Raw genomic sequence first — 23553 nt, 5'->3', positions numbered from 1 at the left:
CTAAATCCCCAATGTAACATCATAGTGTTTCATGTTTTAAAAAAATAAGGTACTCTAAGGTAGTAAAATGTTTCTAGTACTGTGTGAATGCAGAAGAATACAGACTGGATCTTTTATTTTATAATTTATATGATATTATGTGATGTGATATACAGGATTATCTGGATTAGACACCATTGCCATCAACATTTGCTACAAACATTAAATACTGGCCTCTAGTGGACTCCGAGTAAAGTGCATGAAGACCTTCCAAAATGAGAAACAATAACAACTACAGGAGCCCTGAGGTGCATTTTTGTTTTTCTAACCCTAAACCCATGGCATTGCAAGTTCACCTTTCAGTTTGACTCATTTGAAAAACAATGTTACACTCAGATATGTGGACAGTATGCAACAGAGGGAAAGAGACGAATAAATGTTTTAAAATCATTGTCACAATTTAATCTCTGATTAGATTTGCATAGTGGCATGTGAGTGAATTCTAAAAAAAATGCTTTGGTATTCAGTAAATATATGATATTATTTTCTCAGGTTGTACTGAAACCTGCTGTGGTAAGGACTCAACCATAGTACATGGGACGCATGCTCTACCAGGAGCTACCACACCCAAATAATCAAACTTCAATCAAACAGTGTACAGTAGAGGAGAAGTCATATTAATTTAATGTAAATTAAAAACAGTTGCTCCTTCTGCAACAACTGTGGCAGAGAGAATTAACCATGTACCCAGCTGATCAAGGCCGTACAACACGGGATTGTAGATAACATACTCTTTATTTTACATAGACAAAAAAAAAAAGCAAAGCAAAGAGAACGACACTGAAGACATGTAAAACTAGCTGGTCTCCCTTTTTAAGACTGCAATCAGATGCAGTTATGCAGGCAAACAGGACAGCAAACAGGACGTACAAGACAGGTTGTAAGCATGAGAGTGTGACTTCATGAGGTGTCCTGTGTGTAGACTATTTGCATAGACATCCTACCAGAGCACAGTATAGGCAGGGGTTTTGTGGTGAAGATAAAATAACCACACTTTATTCTTTCATTTTGTTGCACTGGAAGGATTACCCAACACTCTAAAGGTAAGTGTCTGACTTCTTTGTTGTTACTGTGAACAATATTATTAGTATTATTTGATACTTGTAAAACAACGTCAGTGTGTATTAGTGAATAAGAAAAGTGTTACAAAAAATAAAAAAACAAAAGGCCAAATTAATTTATTGCAGTTAAAACTCCAGTTTGTATATATGATGTACTGTGTGCTATGCTAAATGTAGATTGGAGTCAGTGAAGAAAAGTCTTGTAGTGTTGTACTATTCACCATCATAACTTTTTATGTTATCTGATCAATCATGATCTATGGAGCTAGATTATTCCTTCTCTCAGACATGTCAGACATTCCTTCACTCATGTCTCACCATTGAATGTGCAACATTGTACGGAAACATTGCATTAAATGTCAAATCACCTTTTTTTGTTTAAAAGTTGACCTCCGTGCCAATCATGAGAAAAATTATGCAAACCCTGTGGAGGATTTTGCCTGTGTTACTAGGCATGTGTTTCATCTGGAGTTTAACATATTTCATTCTGGTCTGTACCTTCTTTCATTCATTCAAATAACCTGATCCTCAGCTACTGATAAGTAGTGAATAACCCTTCATGTGTAGTGTAGAGCTGAACATTACTAATATAATGGACTCACAATACATCATGTAAAGCATCAGTTAATTACTGTAAATATGTCACCCCTATTTTCCTTATTATTACGTAATGCTCTGTCTTGCCTTTATAAACTGCTTATAGAGAAAAGCTGACCAGGAGGACATCAATGTGATGTGTCACAACAAACTGAGGCTGCATGAGAAAGGGCGGATGGAAACAAACAGGTCTGAAGGTGAGAAGTAAGAGAGCGCAGAGATAATGAGGACTAAAGAAAGAAAGGGACATAAAGGGAGGGGGCAGATAGTGCAGCAGTACAGTTTCTGTTTCTCACACAGCCATTCAACAGTTATTATCCAAGGATGTTATAGTGCTTTTATTTAAATATGTTTGCACCACCAATGGAGCTCATTTGAATATGCAAAAAAGAAGGGATACTGACAGGGCTGGTGTTAGGACTGGACCCAGGAGCAGACACCCGACAGTATGGAAGGTTTAAAGGGTTTTTTGGGGGATACAAGTTGGGTGTTGGCGAGAGACCGAGACACGGCACGAGAGCGACAAGCCAAACTGACAAGGGACCCTGGGACGGAGAGAAACGGTTAACAAGGGGACACCACAGGAAAACACAAAGAGCTTGAAGTTGCCTAACTCAATACTGAGAGGGCCAGAAACCCCCCAAAAACAAAAAAAAATCCCGATAAAAAGGGGGGGGAAAAGGGTTTTTTTTAAAAAAGAAGGAATAATTAATAAAAAAAGAGAAGGAAAAAAGAAAGAGGGGAGGGAAGGGGAAGGGGCCCCCCCCCCCAAAAAAAAAAGGGGGGGGGGGAGGAAAAAAGGGAGGAAAAGGGAAAAAAAAAAAAAAATGATCTGACTCTGCTACAGTGGAGGACCAAAACAGAACATTTAAATGGGAGCTATTTATGAGAGGGTTTATGGGAAGTAAAATGGAGGGTGAAATTAAGTGAATAAAATGCTGTGAATTTGAGCTGGTGGAAACATCATTCAGCTGTTTGTGAAAAATGATTTTCTCAACCATGTCATGTCCTCTCTCTCTCATTTGTCTTTTTCACCTCTCCCTTTCTCTCCTAGACATAATAAAGAGCATTGACAAGTTTGCAGATATTCTACTGAACATCGTGGAACTCCCGGGCAATTGTGAGCTAACTCTGTATACAATTTTTTTTTTCCTCCAGGAAAATGCACACTTAAGGTCTCAGTAAATATCATATGATTATTGTATTTAGAATACATTTTCAGTGAAGTAGCCTTACTTCTAAATAAAAAAGAAATTAACTGAATATTCTAAACTTAATGATTGTAAAATATGGCTGATTGCTTAGACAGCTGTTTTCCAGTGCAATCCTCTTGAAAATATGTTCAAAGCAGAGGAATAATTTGTTAAATTAACGCTACAAAATCTCTCTCTCAGTCTCTCACCCACCTCCTTTGAATGACTACAAAGAAGAATTAACGGCACTCCAAATTAAAATCGAGGCAATGAAAGAAAAAGCACAAATGAAGGATGACATGGTTAAGGAGCTGCGTTCTGATAAACTCCAACTGCAGCAACAACTGGCTCACTTGGAGGAACTCCTAAAGCTACAGGCGATGGAGAAGAAAGTCCAACAAGTCAAATCTGGTAAAATGACTGCTATCTGTTTCCTATCTGTATTCCCAGAGTGTCCGGTTTTAACACAGAGAACCTCTACCACAAAGATGCAGTAGATGTAGTATAAGCAGTTATAGCTACAGCGCATAGGTGATTAAAACTGATGGGCCAAAGATATTTGTTGATAAAAAATGAATAGTACTTTACTGACTAATATGGAGTAATGCTAAGTCCACAATCAACAATACATTAGTCTGTCTCTCTCATTATGTTCTGATTTCTACCTACCTACCTCTCCTCTTTGAAGACGGCCTGGGCCCTGTAGTTTTTAGCAACCTAGTTTAACAAACACTGAACACATGCTTTAAGAGTTAATAAAGCATCTCGGTCAGTTTTAGAACACAGGTTTCCCCAATTAAAAAAGCATAAAACTTTTAAGCTGTTTTCAGAGATACTGTATTTATTAAGATGTGGATAAATTAAGAAATTCAAAGAATTTGGCTGCCTTTAAAGCACTCCTGATAATAACAAAATAACATACAGTATATGGAAACTTAAAGGACCAGTGTGTAGGATTCAGAAGCATCTAGGTAAAGTTACAGATTGCAACCAACTGAATACCACTCACCTTCCAAACGTGTAGGAGAAACTAGACCCAGCATTTGGTCTATGCGTTCTGGGCTACTGTATAAACATAGTGGGTCAACATGGCAGACTCTGTACAAAAGGACCCACTCCTTCTGTAGATAAAAACGGCTCATACTCTAAGATTCTTATTTTCAGGTGATTATACACAAATTAAAACATACCTCTGAGTATTAGATTCCATTTCTGCCAATAGGTCCTCCTAAATGTTACACACTGAACATTGAAATGAATGCCTGTCACACTTTATTAAGAAAACATCCCAAATAGGTTTACAAGGAAATTATTTTATCGTCCACAAGGTTAATCCAACTCAAAAACGTCCTCCTGGAACGGAATATGGCCTTCCCTCAAAATGCTAAATGGTTTAACCTCGGATGGGTTTTTAGTATATCTAACTTATACACAGTGAACAAAAACAGTGGTCATCAGTACTGAAGCTCAGAGTGTGAAACTGCAAGCACTGGCATTAAATCTCTGTCAACTAGTAAATAAACTCGAAGTAATCTTGGATCTTAGTTTTGAACCTCACACGACAAAACCTAATTAAAAAATGCATTTTATCATCTTAAAAACATTCCCAGCCCACAGCTGTTTCTCTCTCAAGCCAAAACAGATACATTAATGCATACTTTTATTACCTGCAGGATTGATTACTGTAATGCTCTGCTTTCTGGTCTTCCCAAGAAGAGTATAGCTCAATTGCAATTACTTCAAAACTCAGCTGCACGTGTGTTGACGAGGACCAGAAAGAGAGCCCACCTCACACCAATCCTAAAATCTCTGCATTGGCTACCTGTGTGCTTCAGAATCTATTTTAAGAGATCCTTTTATTGGTTTATAAAGCTCTTAATGGTCTTATCCTACTTATTTATCAGATTTACTTTTACACTATGAACCCTCTAGACCCTCAGTTGGCCTTTTTTCATGGTCCTCGTCTCTGGTGGCTTCACTTATGATGATCAATATATGGTCTCAAGTTTAGGTGGATGATGGTGTAACGTATTTTATTTCATCTTCTACTACACTTTTAATGTGCAGCCTGCACATTAAAAGTGTATTAGTAAATGAAATAGAACAGGTATGTCTGCAAGAAATATATCTTCTTCCATTTATTGTTATTATGTTTTAATAAATAGAGCAAACCTGAACCAACAATCAACAAAAGTGCTGTTGTCTGTGTGTTTCTTAGATGATAAAATGAAAGAGGATGAAAATTGCCCACTACCACCCATGGATGGATACCCAGACTGTCTGGAGAAATTGAAGGTAACATATTTCTTTATCATTATAATAGCAACCTATCATTGAAACCTCAGTGGTTAAGATTCCTAAGAATATATTATCACTTACTGATTTAATCAATTCTATTGTGGGTAGTCAGTTTCTTTGATTCAGTAACACTTTATAATACACCCAACCAATAAAATACCTACTGGTTCCTAGTGCTACTTAAATAAAGGTTCAGTGGAAGAAAACAACACTGGGGAACAAGGGAGTAACAATCATTTTAGACACAAAAGAGTACTGATATTTTGTTGAACCTATGAAGTAATTATAATGTAGTATGATATGCTACCAAAAAGGTACAGAAAGGTAAATCTCTCAAAAACTGTTATTGAAGAAAATATAAAATATAAAAATATATGACTTACGTTAATGAAATGACCATCAATGCTGGGTACAGCAATCTAGTTCCCAGGTAGGATGCTCGTCTGAGACTGTCCTCTGGAATGCCCAATTGTTATTCCCTGTTTGAGTATCTATAGGAACTGGTAAATATTTTATTAGAACCTGATTCATACAACAACATTATACTTTTAATAAGCTGAGTTTTGTGATTTATTGAACCATGTTCAGCATTGTGTTGATCATGATTATGTACTGTGTTGGTTCTCCAGTGGATGAAGGACATGTGGAGGAGTAACCCATGCTACAGTGATCATGGAGTGAATGGGTCTCTGTGCTCCAACCTTATCTACCTGAGTGAGGTACCAAAATGATTGCAAGATCACTTACTCACTCATATCACACCCATTAAAGACCTCATCACATACAAGAAATTACAATTACAAACAAAATACATTTTAATTTTAGCAATGTGTGTTTTTGTGTGTGTGCTGGTGTAACTGCCCCCTCTTTCTGCCCGTGTTGTGTTAAGATAGAGCACTGGTGCCCTAAGCTTCCAGGACGAGTGATCCCTTCAACTTTAGTGCACAATTCAGAGGTAAAGACAAAGTGCAAAAAATGCAATACACTTGTGTGTATGTGTGGTATGTATTTGGGTGTGGTGTGTAAAAGGTATGTATGTAGTAACCTTTCCTGGAATAATGTTTTCATCTGTCTATAGCAGTAGAACTCGCTTTGCATATTACCACACCCATGTTTCTCACCAGGGGGCAGTACAGCTCCACAGGGGGTGTTCAGAGAACGTCTTAAACCTGCCAATTTACCATTCGACAAGATGAGTGTGTCTGTGAGCTTTTGATAGAGCAGCTATACTGTGTCATCTTCACCAACATGGCGTTGTGTCAACTCAGGCAAATGGATGCTTTATTTCTTGGTATTCCCCTGGGAGGAAATTATAAGTTTGTTCTTCTTGAAAGCATTAATTTCCCCCAAGGATACACCATATTATAGCCTTGGTTACAAATTTACAAATTTACAAAGAGGGACATTCCACTGTTGGACTTCCTGTGAAACCAACTGCATTTGTCTAACACTCATTTAATGACGTTCTTTTTTAATGATATGACACAGAATTATAATCAGCATTAATATTTAGGGAGGACAATCACATTACATTGCATTTCCTTTGATTTGGGGCAGTAAGGGACCTAGATAATGAATGAGGAGGTGTTGCACCATAAAAACTGATTTAGATTTTAAGTTTTTTCCCTGTACCCTGTGCTTGTCCCTCTTCAACAATAAGTGTCTAACCTGATGGTTATGGTCACGTTCACTCCTGTGCTGTAAATTGCAGTAGTTTGCAGTAAAGCAAAATATTTTATGTTGAAAAACGCCTTGTTAAACTGAATGCTGATCAGGAGAGGGAATGGAGTGGCATAACTGACCCAAATGGGAGTACTGACAGTGGGAATAGTTTGTTGTCCTGTACAGCTCAGATACAGCAAAGATTTAATTTAGCAGTGCTGAAAAGGTAAGAAGTCACTTTATTGTGAAGGAATTCAACGTCTAAAACAAGTTTGCAAAATAGTAAATAATGTAGAATAATATTTATAATAATATTTTCTTCATTTTTCCAGGGAGGGCTTGACCGTGCGGTGGTACGGGACACTCTAAAAAGTCTGGATCCATCTCTGGAAGACAGAAGGGATTTCCGTTGGATTCACAGAAGAATTCGCAGTATGGAAAAGATTTGGGTTGAGGCTGGACGCTCTCTTTCAGCCAAATACGACCTCACAGATCGGAAAGCTAAACATGTAATGTATCCCTCCCTTTTGTTTTTATTTAAATAAGTTCACCTTTGCCCATATTTACTGCTTAAATTCATAGTCATGATCTGCAAAAACTCTGTGAATTACTTGAAAACAATTGGAAAACTCTGTCTCCAGCTGACATTTTTGGCTTTTTTGTCTCCAGTATGCATGTGATTTGTACACATGATGCAATGCTAAACATCTAAGACTAAACCTACATATCCCAGGCCAAAAAGTCAGCATTCTCACTAGCTGATGATCATTTGGGGCGGCAGCAGCTCAGTGTGTAGGGACTTAGCTTGGGAACCGGAGGGTTGCTGTTTCAAGTCCCACAGACACCAGTATGGAGTGTGGACTGGAAGCTGGAGAGATGACTGGTAGCTGGAGAGGTGCCAGTTTCACCTCCTGTGCACTGCCGAGGTGCCCTTGAGCAAGGCAACCTAACCCCAAGAAACCAATATCATCGGCGCTGCTAACGTGGCAGCCCATCACTCCACCATCTCTCTCCATGTTTGTACATTTCATTTTGTGTGTATAAAATAAGAAAGAGTGAAAAGTAGAATTTATCCATTAGGGGATTAATAAAGTATACATTTAATTAATAAAAAAATTAGAATATTAGTACTAACATAACTCTTGGATGGTACATTTTTATACAAAAACATACTTGGACAAGTAACAGTGGTTATGTTCATGCTTTTTTGTATTTTCAACTACTTTTCTCAAACAGGTACTTTTGAAGTAGTAAAATGTAATCCTATAATTATTTGGTTATCTAATTGCATGCCCCTTGCTTTAATAATGCTGAGTCCTTCTGTAGATACGTTTAGCTGGACATGAAAAAACACAGTTTTTTGAGCCATTTGTTGTGTGGAAATATCAAAAATATTTGCTTGTTTCCTATGTCTTCCCTATTATTTGTCATCCTAGTTAAGCATCTGACCATTTAAAAGTAAAAGAAATATGAACCCACCCCCCAGATACTGGTGTATCCCGCAGCAGTGGCGGGTGGAATTGCAAGGGATGCCTTCAGGGGGGGGCCCCTTGGTGAACTCGTCCAGTGGAGTGACCTCATCTCCACACTTTACATTCTGGGTCACCATCTTCACCTTTCTGCCTCCATTCCAGACCTCAAATCGTGAGTATGCACACAAGAGGGGAATTTTCTTGCAGACAGCTGACTATCAGGGTGACTGGTGTCATTGCCTAGAAGTAAATTAGAGCAAACAGCATCATATAAATAACAGACCATACTCTTTCGACAGATTAACAATTTTGAAGTTATAACCCTGCTAGTAAAAGTGTACACATGTGCATTCATTCCATGATTTTCCCTTAGTGGTTATGGTAATTGTTTATGTATATCCATTCTTGTTTTTATTCTCACACTATAGTTTTCTAGGTATTAGTGACTGCCCGCCTCGTCTTTCGGTGGAACCAAACCTGATCTATACAGACATTGTTGGCCTTAAAGAGATTCAGAAAGCACTACAGACATCCTGGATCAAATACAAGTGAGTATCTAGATTGTCGTCCTGACACTATTTTAAATAACTAACCTGTGACATATGTGACTAACCCATAACCTGTGAGTTATATATGAGTTATATTGTGAGTATATGCACATATGTATGTATAGTGTATAGCATTTTAACATTCAAATGCTGAATGTCATGTCATGTCATGTCATGACCATCAACATATATATATAATGTCTCCGCTTCCTCCCACTGTACAAAAATTAAGCCAAAATGTCCCAGATACGACCCCTGACATCTTTCGCCTTTCGGAACGAGAGTCTGTGCAGTAGAGATCTGGGTTGTCATTGTGGTATCAAAGTCCCGCCCATACACATGGCCGACTTAATCGCGAGCAGGGCTCAGCAGTCAACCATGATGTGAAACCCAAATTTTTTAGCTTCATATAACTAATTAAAACTGAATTTCATCTGTACTGAATAGTGTTATGCTTATTGCAGAATTTCCTCATATCGTGCAGGCCTAAATTTAAGTTCCAACAACTGTTTTACCGCGAGAGCTCACAGTATATTAAATACCTGTTCAGTTTTTATAGCATGTAATTGTGTGCATTTTGATGTGAGTTTAACTGTGTACCTCTGTCTGTCAATCAGGTGTATAATTCGTGTGTTGGACACTTTTGGTACTGAACCAGACTTCAATCATCCAACGTGGGCTCAAAAGCACAACCTTATGAGTTCATTTGGCAGACTGAACCTGATCCCAATGCAGTTCTACACCATGTTTCGTATGTTTCTTTTTCTTTTTCAACAGCTAATTTTGCCACTTGATCTGAGGCAAAGAGAAACGTCGATTTTTAAAATTTAATATAAAATACTAATATTTTGATCAATGAAAGTTTTGTCAGTGAAATTCAGACAGCAATATTTTTTAATACACTTTGAAAATCTAGATTATTTTTTGTACCTATCTTAATTATTGTGTATTATCTTGTTGTGGGCAGCTCATACACCAGACAACACATTCCTGGGCTTTGTTGTGCAGCACCAGCTGAGCTCTGAAGAAACTGAGCGGCTCAAGTCTATCAGAAGAAAAAACCAGGCACTTGTGTATGGCAAGCGTGCCGATTTTTGGCAGGTAACAATGGACGAATAGCATTTCTTACAAAAAATATTTATTTCCTTATAGGCACCAATATTGATTTGAGAAAGTATACAGGTTCTAGTTATAGGTGGAGAGAGAGGGAACAGAGTTTTGATTGTTATTTTATGCCTTGAAAATACTTTTGTCCCTTAATTTTACCTTTGGGGTGTTTAGTAGTTCATGGACGTAGACTGTGGGTGTCAAGCAGTCTGTTCCTTCCTCCACTATAATTCAAAAACCCACCTCCCCTAAAATACACACTTGGCAGGGGAGAGGTATAATTTGGTTTATGTCTATTGATTTTCCAGCAAGTCACTCTTTGTTTCCTCTGCTGTCACACTGCAGGGTAAAGAAGCTTATCTGGACATTATCCACAAGTACTTGGAAATCCATGGGACGGTTGATAACAGTGCTTCGATCCCAAGCTATGTGAAAAACCATGGCATTATCAAAGGCACTGAGGTACAGGCCCTGTTGAGACAGAGCAAGGTGAGTGTGCAGAGGATCCATCAGTTCACATCAGGTCCCTTAACTTCACTCTTGTGTTGTGTTGACTGTGGCTATACTACTTACTCATTTTACAGCCTGTCGCTGTATGTGTAATAATAATTTAATAATAATAAAAATTACTAAAATTAGTAATTCAATAAAATAATTTACCTTTCTTTATGAGAACATCCCTGAATAAGACAGAATTTTTTTTTTTAATTTTCCATTGATATGTTCAAGGCTTATCTGAGTAATTCAGGATTGTTATAGTAATATTATGACGAGAATAAACTGGAGAAGCAAACTGGTCCATGTTGTGTTTGTAGTCAGCATCGGATAATGCCTCACTGTTGACTTAATTATGTGTTTTACATATATATGATTGTATACAGTATGTAAATTGCATTTGTGTCACTGTCTACTATAGTAGTGCAGCCTAAAAAGTACTGTGAACATCAATCACAGACATAGATGTTTAGAAGCTATTCTCATAAAATATATTAAGTATAAAGGTGATAAAACAATGTTAAGTGTTTTTTGAGTTGTTTGTAAGGGTCTGGAGGAACTCAAAACACACTGCTTAACAATATCACTCATTCTCTGTATGCTGTTATGTCAGCAGCATCTCACTTAATCTTTTCATTGTTGTTATACAGCATGTTGACTTTCTGTATAACAACATGTTTTTCTAGTGGCTTCACACAACAAGTTTGTTATGACAACTTGACAACCCTACATGCATATTCTGTACCAACACTGACTGCTGAGAGGGGAATTCATCAGTTCATGTGCTAGTGTTGGCTGGCACCATGTGGGGACATAAAGAAGTGCAAGGGGTTACCATATACTGTACATCTTAATGTGTCCTTATGTGTGCAGAAATTCTAACCTGTTTTCTGTTGTAGGTTTTTGTGGGATTGTCTTTCCCATATGAAGGCCCTGCCCCATTGGAGGCCATAGCCAATGGCTGTGCTGTCCTGAACCCTCGGTTACACCCTCCGCAGAGCAGTCTGAACACAAAGTTCTTCAATAATAAGCCCAACATCAGAGAGGTCTGATCATATTCAAAACGGAGGCACTTTTCCACGATAAACAACACCTTTACCAAGAAATCAATCCACTTTTATTTCCCAATGAAAATTTTCTTCTTTTGTTTTCACAAAGCTATTTCAGTGTTGGTGCGTTTGTATTGCAGGTGACATCCCAGAATCCTTATGTCGAGGCCATAGGGGAACCCTACGTATTCACGATAGATATGCACAACTCAACAGATGTGGAGAGAGCTCTAACTGCTATCCTCAATCAGAGTGTAAGTACCTTCTGAATATGGTGTCAACTCTACCTATTTCCCAAAGAGCACAGTGGTAATACAGAGGAAATGCAGCTTGATGAATACAGTTTTTGCATATACATTTCAGATTGAGCCATATCTTCCCTATGAGTTTACTTGTGAAGGGATGCTCCAGAGGGTCAACGTCCTGATTGAAAAACAGGTTGGAGGAATGTTGGTTTGAGGGGAAGGAAAAAGGATAAATTTTTTAAGTAAAAAAAAAATTTTTTTCCATTTCCCCTCTTCTCATCTTGTCCTAATTTTTGCCTCAGGACTTCTGCCACAGTACAGGGAGCTGGCCCCCACTGAGCGCGCTCCAGGTTGTGAAGGCAGAGGCACACACTTCCTGTAAACAGGCTTGCCAGGAGGTGGGGCTGATCTGTGAACCTGCATTCTTCCCACATCTTAACAGCGCCAATAATCTTGCCAAGTGAGTACACACACGTTACTTTGCATGACATGAATGCAGTCACATAAGTCCTAATTTAGTTTCATGTCTTTCTGTGTATGATGGTGGGTATAATACACGTAAGCAATATTATACAGTTCTGACCAGAATCATCTTTTTTATGAAAGTAATTCAACTGTAAATAAATTACCACGTCTGCATAGTCAAGTATCTTTGGAGAGCTTTGACCATATTTTCTACCATTTTTGTTCTAACTTTAAACAGCAAATCATTACTATAGATTTTCTATAAGATCTACTATACAGTCAAAAATTAGAAGAAGGTTAACAAAACTGAAAGTAAGCCTCAATCCAGCTCTCTGAAAATTCAACACATATTGTAAACATTAACATGTAGTAAATATTATAGATGCATATCTTTGCACAGGCTACCGTTTTTTGAAAAACATAGTACAAATTAGAAACACAAGTCAGATATTCACTCACATATTCCAGTATATTTGAAGGTTATAGTCTGCACTTTAATCTGATCTAATTGGGCTGTTTTTCAAATAAATGTTCTCTTATTTGGTGGAGAACAAAAATATTAGGTGCAGGTTCAAAGTTACTGTGAAATACACTGATCATCCAGATCATTATGACCAGTGACAGGTGAAGTGAATAACACTGAGTATCTGGTTATCATGGCACCTGTTAAGTGAGCAAGCAAGTGAACATTTTGTCCTCAAAGTTGATGTGTTAGAAGCAGAAAAAATGGGCAGCGTGAGGATTTGAGCGACTTTGACAAGGGCCACATTGTGATGGCTAGACAACTGGGTCAGAGCATCTCCAAAACTGCAGCTCTTGTGGGGCGTTCCCAGTCTGTAGTGGTCAGTACTTATCAAAAGTGGTCCAAGAAAGGTTCATGGGTGGCCGAGGCTCAAGTGGTCCAATCCAACATACGAGCTACTGTAGCTCAAACTGCTGAAAGAGTTAATGCTGGTTCTGATAGGTGTCAGAACACACAGTGCTTCACAGTTTGTTGTGTATTTGGCTGCGTACCTGCAGACCAGTCACGGTGCCCAGGTGGTCATAATGTTATGGCTGATGTATATCTAAGCTTCAACAGTCTATGCAGGAAGCCTTTTCGCCACCACTCAATTACATCATTACAATGTTGTCAGTTTCACCTGGTGTCAGAGTCGGCGCTCAAGCTGAAAGGAGGGAGAGAGCAGCTAAAAGAACATGAACAAAAACCCTTTTTAGCCATTTGGTAGAAAAGAGAGAAAGAGGTGCTTTTGCCCCAGGGTTGAGATTCTGCTCTAAAGCCTTGTACAGGTGATAACCAGGGTTGACAGACCCTAACCCAGCATTGGCCCCATACCTAATATGTAAACCTAATAATTTGAATGGTGGAGCTTGCTGAAGATCCTACATGCTTTATTTCTTTTTTTCAGGTACAGTGTGGATTGTGAAACGTCAGAGATTTCTGACAGTCACATTGTATTTCCAGCCTACAGAAACAGTAGCAAACACTGTATGTTCCAGTCGGATCCCCTGCTCTTCAGCTGTGTGAGGTCAGACCACTCCTTTATCCGCATCTGCCCCTGTAGAGACTACATTAAGGACCAGATAGCCTTATGCAAGGCATGTATCTAACGGCTGGACTGAAAACAATGTTCTTACTGGGTATAAAAGTAAATAAAAAGTATTTATGTGTGTTTTATCTGAATGGCCAGACTCACAACTCACAAACTGATCCCTCATAGACAGTTGGGCTACAATTTAAGCCATTAAAGATTACGTTCAAAAGTATTTGACACAGTAACTGTATTCACAAATGCAGCTTGTAACACCTGCCATGGTTACCATTTATGGGCAACAATGCTGTTTACAGGATTTTCTTCAGGTTCAGTATTTGTTGGCAGCCATTTGATGGACAAATGGCTCATTGTAAGGTAACAAAAACCCAATGATTCTTATATCCAGGTTATTATAAACTAATGAAAACATATCTATGTTACAAAGTGGACCTTTAAAAAGTCCTGCAAAGTCCCCCTGTTTAATGATGGACTCGATTTACTGTGTTTTTTTTGCCCTGCCCAATGTGAAATGTTTTTTTTGATTGGGCTTGAAAGACTAAATGAACATGTTACGCCAACCTCAACTGTACATGCCAACTTACTAATCGGGTTGAGCATTAGTCTGTGAAGCCCTGAATTCAGCCACCGCTTGTCTGTCAATGATGCTTTCCAGAGTGTTTCACAGAGTCTTGTGAAACTGAAAAGAAGTAATCAGATAAAGGAAATGGATTCCTATTTTCCAGCCATCTCCTTGAGGCGCACTTAATGCACATTGTCTTGCCAGAGCAGAAAGAGTGCGGACCTGCAATGATGATGCAAAAGTGTGAAATTGAATCAGGGCAGGTGGGAGAACATACTGAAGTGAGAAGTGTCTTTTTTATTATAAAATGCATTAGTCTTTACTAGTCTCTTCAAAATAATGCACTGCCAAAAACATGTCTGTTACACACCAAGACTGTGTTGCAAAGTATTCTGTATGTGTAGAAAAAAGACCATGTCTCAACATTGCGGATGAATAAGCAGGATAAAACTTTATTAATCAATAAAACTTTGCTCTTTGACAAAGAGATAGCTCATAGATCTTTTACATAAATAAATGGTGTTTACATCATCTGTAATACCACTGATGTCATTACTGTACAAACAGACATAATAATTCTGTTACATAGTCAGATTTATCAGAAATTCAGTTACATCTTTCCATGTTTGTTTTGTTGTGTGTGCGTGTGTGTGTGTGTGTGTAATGCATTAGTAACCACTAAAGCTGTAAGGGTTTTTACAAGCCCATGCAAAGCAACTGAGAAGTGGTTAGTATTGCTATTATCATTTGTGGAAATTAAGTCAAATGAATGGTTTGATGCCTCTTGTGGGGCAATAATAATATGTCAATTCATCAATACGAGTACAATCGAATGATACACACATGTCAGATGGGTGGACAGATGTTTTCAGTGATTTGGCACAGTTCATAAAGCTGCAGATTTCCTCATTTTTCTGAGCTATTTCAATGAAACAATGAAATTGATTTAAATATTATACCACCTGTAAAATTAATAGAGGTTTTAGTGTTTGTGCAAACAAGTAATACATGTTTATAGGTCATTTCTTTACTAACCTCTAGCAGTCTGTTGGTGAGATGGATGAAACATTTCATAGGGCAGTGGAAAAATCACATTATAGATGAATGAAATGCAATCGCAACTCCGTAGAATTACATATATTTAACACCGTTTTTTTGGCATTCAGCTTTTGCACTTACCCAGTGATTTACAGTAAGCGCAACAGCTTCAAAGATAACTCATTACTAAGGAGTATGGGGGGGGCACGATCACAGCACCCGGCCAGTTTAAGCCAAAATGTGAAGAGAAGTGGTATGAAAATAAAACAAAGTGCAAAGAAGAGAGGTAGAAAGGATTTTGTCGCCAAGTCTACCCAAACACAATAAAATGAACCATATAAGCAACAGAGATAGTAAATCATACCATTACTAAGACTGACTTACTATGATTTTGTTCTGTGCCATGTGTGGTGGTTATTAGCGTGTAAACACTGTGCTTTGCTAATAAAAGTCACTGTAAAGATTGTCTTCTATGCATCAGAGAAGGGGGGAAGGGGCATTACAAATCAGTGTGCTGTTGGTGAGTCGAAGAGGTGTGAGCTGTATCACGCCTTCAGTTTACAGCTAATCCTTATTCTCCACACAATGGAACTAAAGATAACACCAGAAATTTTGCACCTTGTCCAGTATGTCGCCTCAGAGTTGATAAATACAGTGTCGAGTGGATGTAGGCCCTTTCAGAATCACTGTCCAAGGCTTTGTAACCATCTTCAGCCTGGGATAAATTTAGACTCTCATAGATCCAGTGCACTGAATACTAATTCAAATTCTTGTCTTCTGGCCACTGACCACAAGAGGGCTCACAAGCACTCTGGATCCTTATTTACAGGAAGAAACCAGGCCACAAGCAGTTAAATATACAGTTTACCTCACTTAAGACTTTTGTGCCATGGATAGAAAGCTCTTTCAATATCTGTTTGGGCGCAATACAGTATTAATTCATGATTTATATAAATTTCAAATTGAATTCATCTCAATGCATTTGTATAAAATCAATCTATAAATTGATCCATCTGTCGTCCAAGAGGATGACAATGAAGGTATTTCTCTTGATTTCATTAAATCCACATAATACATCATCATTCATGTTTAAATCTCTAGTTTTTCTATACAATTATTCTGGATCTTCTCATGACGCCTACTGAATTTCAGTTAAATAACAAATTACAAATAGATTGTGGCTGTTGTACGTAAAATAATTATTTGCTTAGTAAGAAGAAACATTTAATAAGTGACCAAGGAGCCTTGGACAGTGGGGTCAGATCACACCTACATCCAATTTGAGATTTTCACTTACAGTGCAAAAACTTACAGTAAGACTTGTCATTTAATATCACCAATAATCTACAGTAATATGTAAAACAACATTTACAATATAAGCACTATAGAGTCAACATTTGTAACTATATGCAACACTGATCATCTTGTACTTTAACTATATGCTGTCTACTCCAAAAAGCCTATTATGTTGGCCATAAAGTACAATGATTATATTTGTGACTTTTTTGTTACGGATGCACCTAAACAGTGTAATAAACATATTTACAGACTGTGTGGTTTGTATTTACATTCTGTTCATTGCACATAATGATGAATGATAACGATGGGAACATGCAGAACAAATGGGTGGTAAGCAGGTAAGCAGACACAGGAGAAAACACTGTCTCTGCAAATGATATGCAATGAAAATGATGTTCACACAGGCTGCTTTATCTTTGCCATTGTGCTTTGTTTAATCTTAGGTTTGAGACTTTGTCTTATCCAACTATTCACTATTGACCTTTGTAGTCAACACAAGGACAAAAGAAGAATATGAATGAAATAATGTTTATAAAAGTAATAAAGACCTCACCTGGATTCACAGCAACAGTCCACAGAGACAGTGATAAATAACAGGATTATAGCATATTCCTATGGTAGAGGAAACTTTGTGCTTTTACGTGTATTAATTATCTAAGCCTGAAAAAGGTGTTACAACAAAAACACAAGATAAATATGGATGTGTTTTTTTTTCAATCTTCCCCTCATAAAAACCTAGATTTTAATATAATTCTTCAGCTGTTGTTTGTTGTGGTCAAACTTTACTTCGTCAAACTGTCAAACAAAGTTTCAAGTACCAAAAAAAGATGAATTTCAGTAAATAACTGAATAAGGTATGTGTGCTTGTAAACACATCAACAAATATGTACAATATATGGCAATGAAACATATTAGAAGTCAGATACAGCAGTTAGACAAACCAGGCTCAAATCATTTATCAGTTTTTAATTACCCATGAGCATTGTGCTTAACTGTTAACTCATTTGTGCCTGAATACATTACATACACTGCACTGTAATATAAACTGGTCAAATGTCTTGTGCACTTAGGTTTATAGCCATCATATGGCAAATGTTTGTCCTCTGTGTCTCCTGTCCTCTTTACAGTTGTTTGCTTTTAGTTGTAGAGTTTCTATATCAAGACCTCACTGTGTTCGCTGATGCTTTTTACCTTATAGAGAAAGCAGTGTTTGTTGACTCAGTACTGCTTATATGCTTTCTGTCTGAGCCCCTTTTTGTCTGCTTTCCCCTTCCTCTCTTCCTCTCAGAAAAAAATAGGATGTATAGTGGTTGCTTTGCAGGGAGGAGGCTGCTGAGGTTTTGACAGGAACTCCTCTGTGTATGTTTAAGGAAAGGAATACCTTCTTTTTTTTTTTTTTTAAAAAAAAGCAAACTTTATATGTTTTCTCAAGTAACTTTTTGTGTAGACCTCAAAAACATTTTATAAATTTGGATCCCCACTATGCCCACCATTACAATAGCTAAACCCTCAAGGACAAATCAATGCACTGTAGTCTCAGTGTGAAAACTGCAATATTTGAAAGGTTTCATCTAAGCAGCAACTACAGAATGTTTACAGATCGAACAAATCCAAAGGTCCTGTTGGTGGAGTTTCAGTTCTTGAGCCTTTTCCTTATTCTAGGTGTAATTTTTAAAACGGTGGTTTCCATGGACAGAAAAAAGGAAGAAGAATCAAGTGTTTTCCTTTCCGGAGGTGGTCTCCAATCATGTCCTTTCCCCTCAAAATCTAAGACGTCTGTGTTTGTGTGTGCATGCATATGTTTTTGTTTTTGTCTGAATGTATGAATGCACTGTTTACAGTACTGTATATACAGCATGTGTGTGTATAATCATGTGTATGAGAACATGGTTGCGTAGAGTCTATATGTGCTGTATGTGCAGGTGAAATGTGTTTTAAAGTATGTATGAAAGACAGCGAGAGGCGGGCGGAGGGCAGGAGGCAGCCAGGTGTGTGGGTGTGCGTGTGTGAACCTGCTCGTCTGGTCTCACTCAAAACGTTCGTAGTTCCTCGTCTGTCTCACACGGGGCACCATGTCCTTCAGGAGTCTGTGGAGACAGAAACAAGGTCTCATTGGAAAGCAAATGTGTAGAAATTACAGCTACTGCAAGGAGTCTGAGCCTGTTTTGGGTCTGAGCACCTCAAGCCAGTACAGAGCTGTCAGGTTCACATGTGACCCTGGCAATGATAGGATACGAATAGGGCCTGATTTACCAAATAAAAGTTAGGAAATATTTCACATCAGCAGGTCAAAGAAATGTAGACAGGGGACTGCTAATGGTTTGTCTCTTACTTGATGCCATATGCCAAAATGATGAGCCCAATGAGAACTCCAATGGTGCCATCCAGAAACCAGACATCAGTATGGTGCTTGAAGACTTCGGCGCTGATCAGAATGGAAAATCCCATAACAGCACCGATCATAGAGTTAAACCCTGAAAAACACAAAATGCAATGTCTATTGTGCGTCTCAGCAATCAAGTAGTGACATAAATATGCTTTACAAATCCTGATAATGACCCATGAAACAATTTAACAATGAGGTTGCTTTACATCCACCTTTAGAATTGCAGATTTCGCTAGCTGTTTCTCCTCGTTTCCAGTCTTTATGCCAAGCTAAGCTAGCCAGCTGCTGGCTGTATTGGTTCATATTTACTGTGCAGACATGACATGGGTATCTATCATCTTTTGGAGCTTTTGGCAAGAAAAGTACATAAGCACATTTCCAAAATGTGGGTAACATGTATCACAAGGGTAGCAAACGAGAAACATTCAGATGAGTATTTTTTGAGACTCTCAAATATATACGGCTATAGCCTGCATAATTGTTGACTACATAGTGTATTTGAGTTACCCTGTATAGCGGCTGGTGTTTTTATAATTACATTTCTCCTTGTGTGAAAGCTAGCACAGTGGGTTATTGTCTAGCCTGCAGTAAGTGTATAGTCTTGTGGGAAATAAATCCAGGCTCTGAGAACAGCAACCTCAGGTTTATTGGATTGATGCCCTGTGCGTTCTGAGACCTGGGGATAGCAGTGTGCAGTGTGTGTGCAGTGTGTGTGTCTTGGCTTTTGTTCACATGTGCATGTGTCTATGAGCAGCCAGTGGATCATAACCTATTACTTCTTCCCAATCAGTTATTTGAGCAACTTTCTCTCTCACACCGTATCATGCACATGTATACTCCTAATTGTGGTTTTTGTTTTATTAATTTGGTTTCCTTTTGTTGTCACACGTGTTTTGTTTGGTGTTACTGTGCCCTAACCTCAACAATGGTTAACAATGGTCAATTTTATTTTACTTCTGTGCATTTCAGAGGGAAATATTGTACTTTTAACCACATTTATTTGAGTTATAGCTTCTAGTTACTTTGCAGATTAAGACTTTGGAGGCCTATAATGAGCATATAAAATATGATGTATTGTACCTAGAGTAAATTAAACTACCCAACAGCATATAAAATAGTAAAAGTAGCTCCCTCTGGACCGGCTAAAACACTGAAATGCATCTGACAAGTAAATGCAGCAGTAATAATCCAAAAATAATTGTATAATATGTATAATAATATACCTATAATTTAATCAACATACTGTATTGCAACTTTTACTCCAGATAAGGGCCTTACTACCTCTGTTTCAACATTACTATGATATATTTTAAGTATAGCAACTGCATACACTTTCAGAGGTAAGTGTTTGATCTAAACATCTTAATTTGAATTGTAATAACTTATGTCAATGTATTATAATGTGATTAAATACACATGGTTTAAACTGTTTTTTCCCCCAATTTACCAAGAGTGTCATTCAACAACTCTCAAACTCCTGCTCTTCAGTGCATGAAAAAAAACATGTTTTAAGGCCATAATTAATCAGAAAGTCAGTCAGTTCTGTAACTGCTCTGATTGAGCTGCTTGTCATTAGCAGGAGAGAGACACAAACAAAAATTACCAACAGTGAAAGGCTAAAGAAATCGCTAATGAGTTACGGAAAACAAGATCATTTTCCTTGTTGATTCCTCTGTACTTAAAGCCGAATACTATTTCCTGCTTTGTAAAGACCTCTTAGATTGCTTTGCTATTCATTTATTCATATTTAACTATGTGTATGTGTGTGTGTGTGTGTGTGTGTGTGTGTGTGTGTGTGTGTGTGTGTGTGTGTGTGTGTGTGTGTGTGTTTGTGTGTGTGTGTGTGTGTGTGTGTGTGTGTGTGTTTACCCTACCGTCAGTGATAAGTGCCCGGCTAGTCAGCACTCTTCCCAACATGAACTTGGCCACAGCCAGAAGAGCACATGTGAGCCCGCTCACTATAGACACACTGAAGAGGAAGTCATCCTAAAGAAAGATAAGGAAAAGAAGATAGAGGAGCAGATTATTTGTATACCAGGTAAACCATGTGTGTTGGATGACATAAAAAGAGGAAAATATAAAGATAAAGCCGAGAGAAAGCTACACACAGCGTCTGCAAAGCAGACACTAAAAGCGCCAGCATTATCAGTCAGACAGAACGACCCACAAGGCTTTCGTCAGCTCAAGCATTAATAATACATGTACAGGCCTGACTTGGTGCATCAAGCCAAGGTCATACACAGATGACGCCTCAAAGTGATGTGAGGGTCTGGTGTTTTCAACTTAAGTCTCAAACAGACTCAGCAAAAACCAACACTTGACCCCAGAGTGTCTCTCTATCAGATTTAATTGGCCCAACAGGGGGGGAGAGACAGAGACAAGGATGAGAGAAATGGAAGGGGGGAGAAACTGGGACAATAAGAGACATACATGACAAAAATCCAACTCTACTGTTTTTTCCAGACTTTATGTTTCTTCAATAAGCTTTTGATGAGGGCTATTTATAACATAAACCAGTGTATAGCCGTTGTGGTTGGTGTGGGCCTGTAGCCACACAATAGGTCTTTTTCACAGCAGATAATTTGACTGAATCATAGAAGAAAAACCTCATGTGTTACTAGATACATTAACAAAGGCTTCATTCTTTTCAAGTGTAAAGGAAGTCATGAAACAGTGACAGTGACTGTGAGTCAGCATGCACAATACCTGGACCAAAAAACTAATGCAGCTAAATGGAATTCAGCCATCATTAATCTTTATTTTACAATTGTGCTTTTCCTGTGACTTATCAAAAAGGTCTAATGTACGGTGGCCCTGAGAGCTTTGCAACTAAAACGTGCAAATAGACGAAATACAAACAAATTAAGAAAACATCTTGCCCAATCTGACAGCACATGCACAGCATTCAGAAGGAATGCATCAACAATCCAATACAGAAACGCCGCAAGTAGCACAGACGACAACAGACAGTGTTTCCAGGTGACACTAAAAAGCAATGAACATGGCTGGGAAACTTCTGTTTTTGCTGTTGAGAGTCATGAAGTTACTGAAGTCGTCTATCCGTTAGAAAATTAGTTACAATTTAAGTCTGTTTTGGTGGGACAACAACCCAGCCTCGTCAAAAGATATTTTCTTTTTGACTGTTTCTGTGTGTTTTCGTAAAGATCCAGTGTGTAACATTTAGATGACTATATTGGCAGAAATGGAATATAATATGCATAGGTGGTGAAGCGAGGGTGTTGCAATCTGCAACTACACCGCTAAATGCCACTAAATCCTACACGCTGCAGTGAGTTGAAGGGCCACTGGGGTATTGTTGTCTCTCCTGTTTTATGGAGTAGTCAGCACTCTCACAAGTTTGACTAAATGTCTACTGAATTTACATTAACACAAAACACAAATTTACATTACATCTCGGACACACACCAGAACTGTACTACCAAAACTGTACTACCACACATTTTTGTGCTGCTGTGGGATTAGTCTTGATATGACTTATCTGAACTCCTATTTCAGTGTCCTCTATTGCAAAAAGTACTAATTTCAGTCACATTGATGCCATCTGTGGGACTAAATACTGAAGATGTAGACATGAATTACTAAACATAGTATGTATTTATTGAAGGCACTACGCACTCATGGTCCACCTGCACAGGTGTTTTCACTTAATTTGTCTGATTAGACTCTTAATAAGGACCGAGTGGGCATGGGAAGTTAAACCTTATTATTGTTATTCATATCATTCTTAAGTTTTGGTGAGTTTTTTCTGGATAAATCCAATCAAGTTAAACCTGAGCTAATGGGGGAGTGTGGGTGCAGTGAGTCTTTAAGAGTGGAATAGGCCTTTTTCTTTTGCCATGTCTCAGGAGGAAAATCACAGGTCCTGGGGTTCGAGCTGTCACAGTGTGCAGGCTTACTAGGATACTTATTAATAGCCATCATTAATATTATTAGTACTTTGTGCATATATAATAGATATTTGTGGGTTGTGGCAGCAAATTCAGATGTCAGGCACAATCATCATCATTTTGCGTCATTACTGACAGGTTGCAAAATCTTAACATTCTCATAGTAAATGACACATTGCATTGTAGGATTGCTAATGGACAGAACATGCTATGGATGATACTTTTTTGCATTCCATTGTGGGAAATTTTGAAGGCATTACGTAGTGCATTGCAGTTTAAGCTCTCGATAGCTGGTCAGCTATAGCTTGTTAATTCCTTACACCCTTTTTACCCCATGCATGTACTTTATGTATGTATTTGTTGGATCAGTGTGTGTTACCCTCTCTCCATCCAGCCCAGAGGAGTCAGGGAGAGACGATCTCAGCTCTCTGTGTTTAATCAGGCACTAGACACAGACAGCCTGCCATGAGACCAGCAACCCAGGACGTGATACGAATCAGGATTCCTGATTTCTTTCACCCTTTGTCCACGCGATGTGATTTTACAGCCCGATACTTCAAGGTAGCAACATTTTAC

General features: G+C 38.2%; 2 protein-coding genes across 3 annotated transcripts in view; one reads left to right on the top strand and one right to left on the bottom strand.

Annotated features, from left to right (window-relative positions):
* The first annotated feature begins 965 nt into the window (after window positions 1–965).
* LOC127366108 (alpha-1,6-mannosylglycoprotein 6-beta-N-acetylglucosaminyltransferase A-like) lies at window positions 966–15848 on the top strand. Of its 2 annotated transcripts, XM_051404853.1 has the most exons (19): window positions 966–1082; window positions 1486–1590; window positions 1804–1894; window positions 2752–2817; window positions 3092–3301; window positions 5109–5185; window positions 5818–5907; window positions 6078–6143; window positions 7183–7359; window positions 8337–8494; window positions 8751–8870; window positions 9488–9621; window positions 9838–9971; window positions 10323–10466; window positions 11372–11518; window positions 11662–11775; window positions 11885–11959; window positions 12069–12226; window positions 13641–15848. In XM_051404853.1, the coding sequence occupies exons 2-19, from the start codon at window positions 1504–1506 to the stop codon at window positions 13840–13842; spliced, it is 2250 nt and encodes a 749-aa protein (XP_051260813.1). In that variant the 5' UTR covers window positions 966–1082; window positions 1486–1503; the 3' UTR covers window positions 13843–15848. The 2 variants fall into 2 exon arrangements, with proteins under 2 accessions (XP_051260813.1, XP_051260814.1); XM_051404854.1 differs by lacking the exon at window positions 1486–1590 and having other exon boundaries at window positions 976–1082.
* The window catches only part of tmem163a (transmembrane protein 163a), a 60690-nt gene continuing 51908 nt past the window's right edge, over window positions 14772–23553 (bottom strand). Inside the window, exons 6-8 of the mRNA XM_051404860.1 lie at window positions 20944–21055; window positions 19016–19157; window positions 14772–18770 (exon numbers count right to left, since the gene is read on the bottom strand). Coding sequence (XP_051260820.1) covers window positions 18710–18770; window positions 19016–19157; window positions 20944–21055 — 315 coding nt within the window. The 3' untranslated portion in view covers window positions 14772–18709. The remainder of the gene's footprint in view (window positions 18771–19015; window positions 19158–20943; window positions 21056–23553) is intronic.

The sequence above is a fragment of the Dicentrarchus labrax genome, unplaced genomic scaffold (assembly GCF_905237075.1).
Source record: "Dicentrarchus labrax unplaced genomic scaffold, dlabrax2021, whole genome shotgun sequence".
Classification (NCBI taxonomy): domain Eukaryota; kingdom Metazoa; phylum Chordata; class Actinopteri; family Moronidae; genus Dicentrarchus; species Dicentrarchus labrax.
This window is presented reverse-complemented; position numbering and strand designations above follow the sequence as displayed.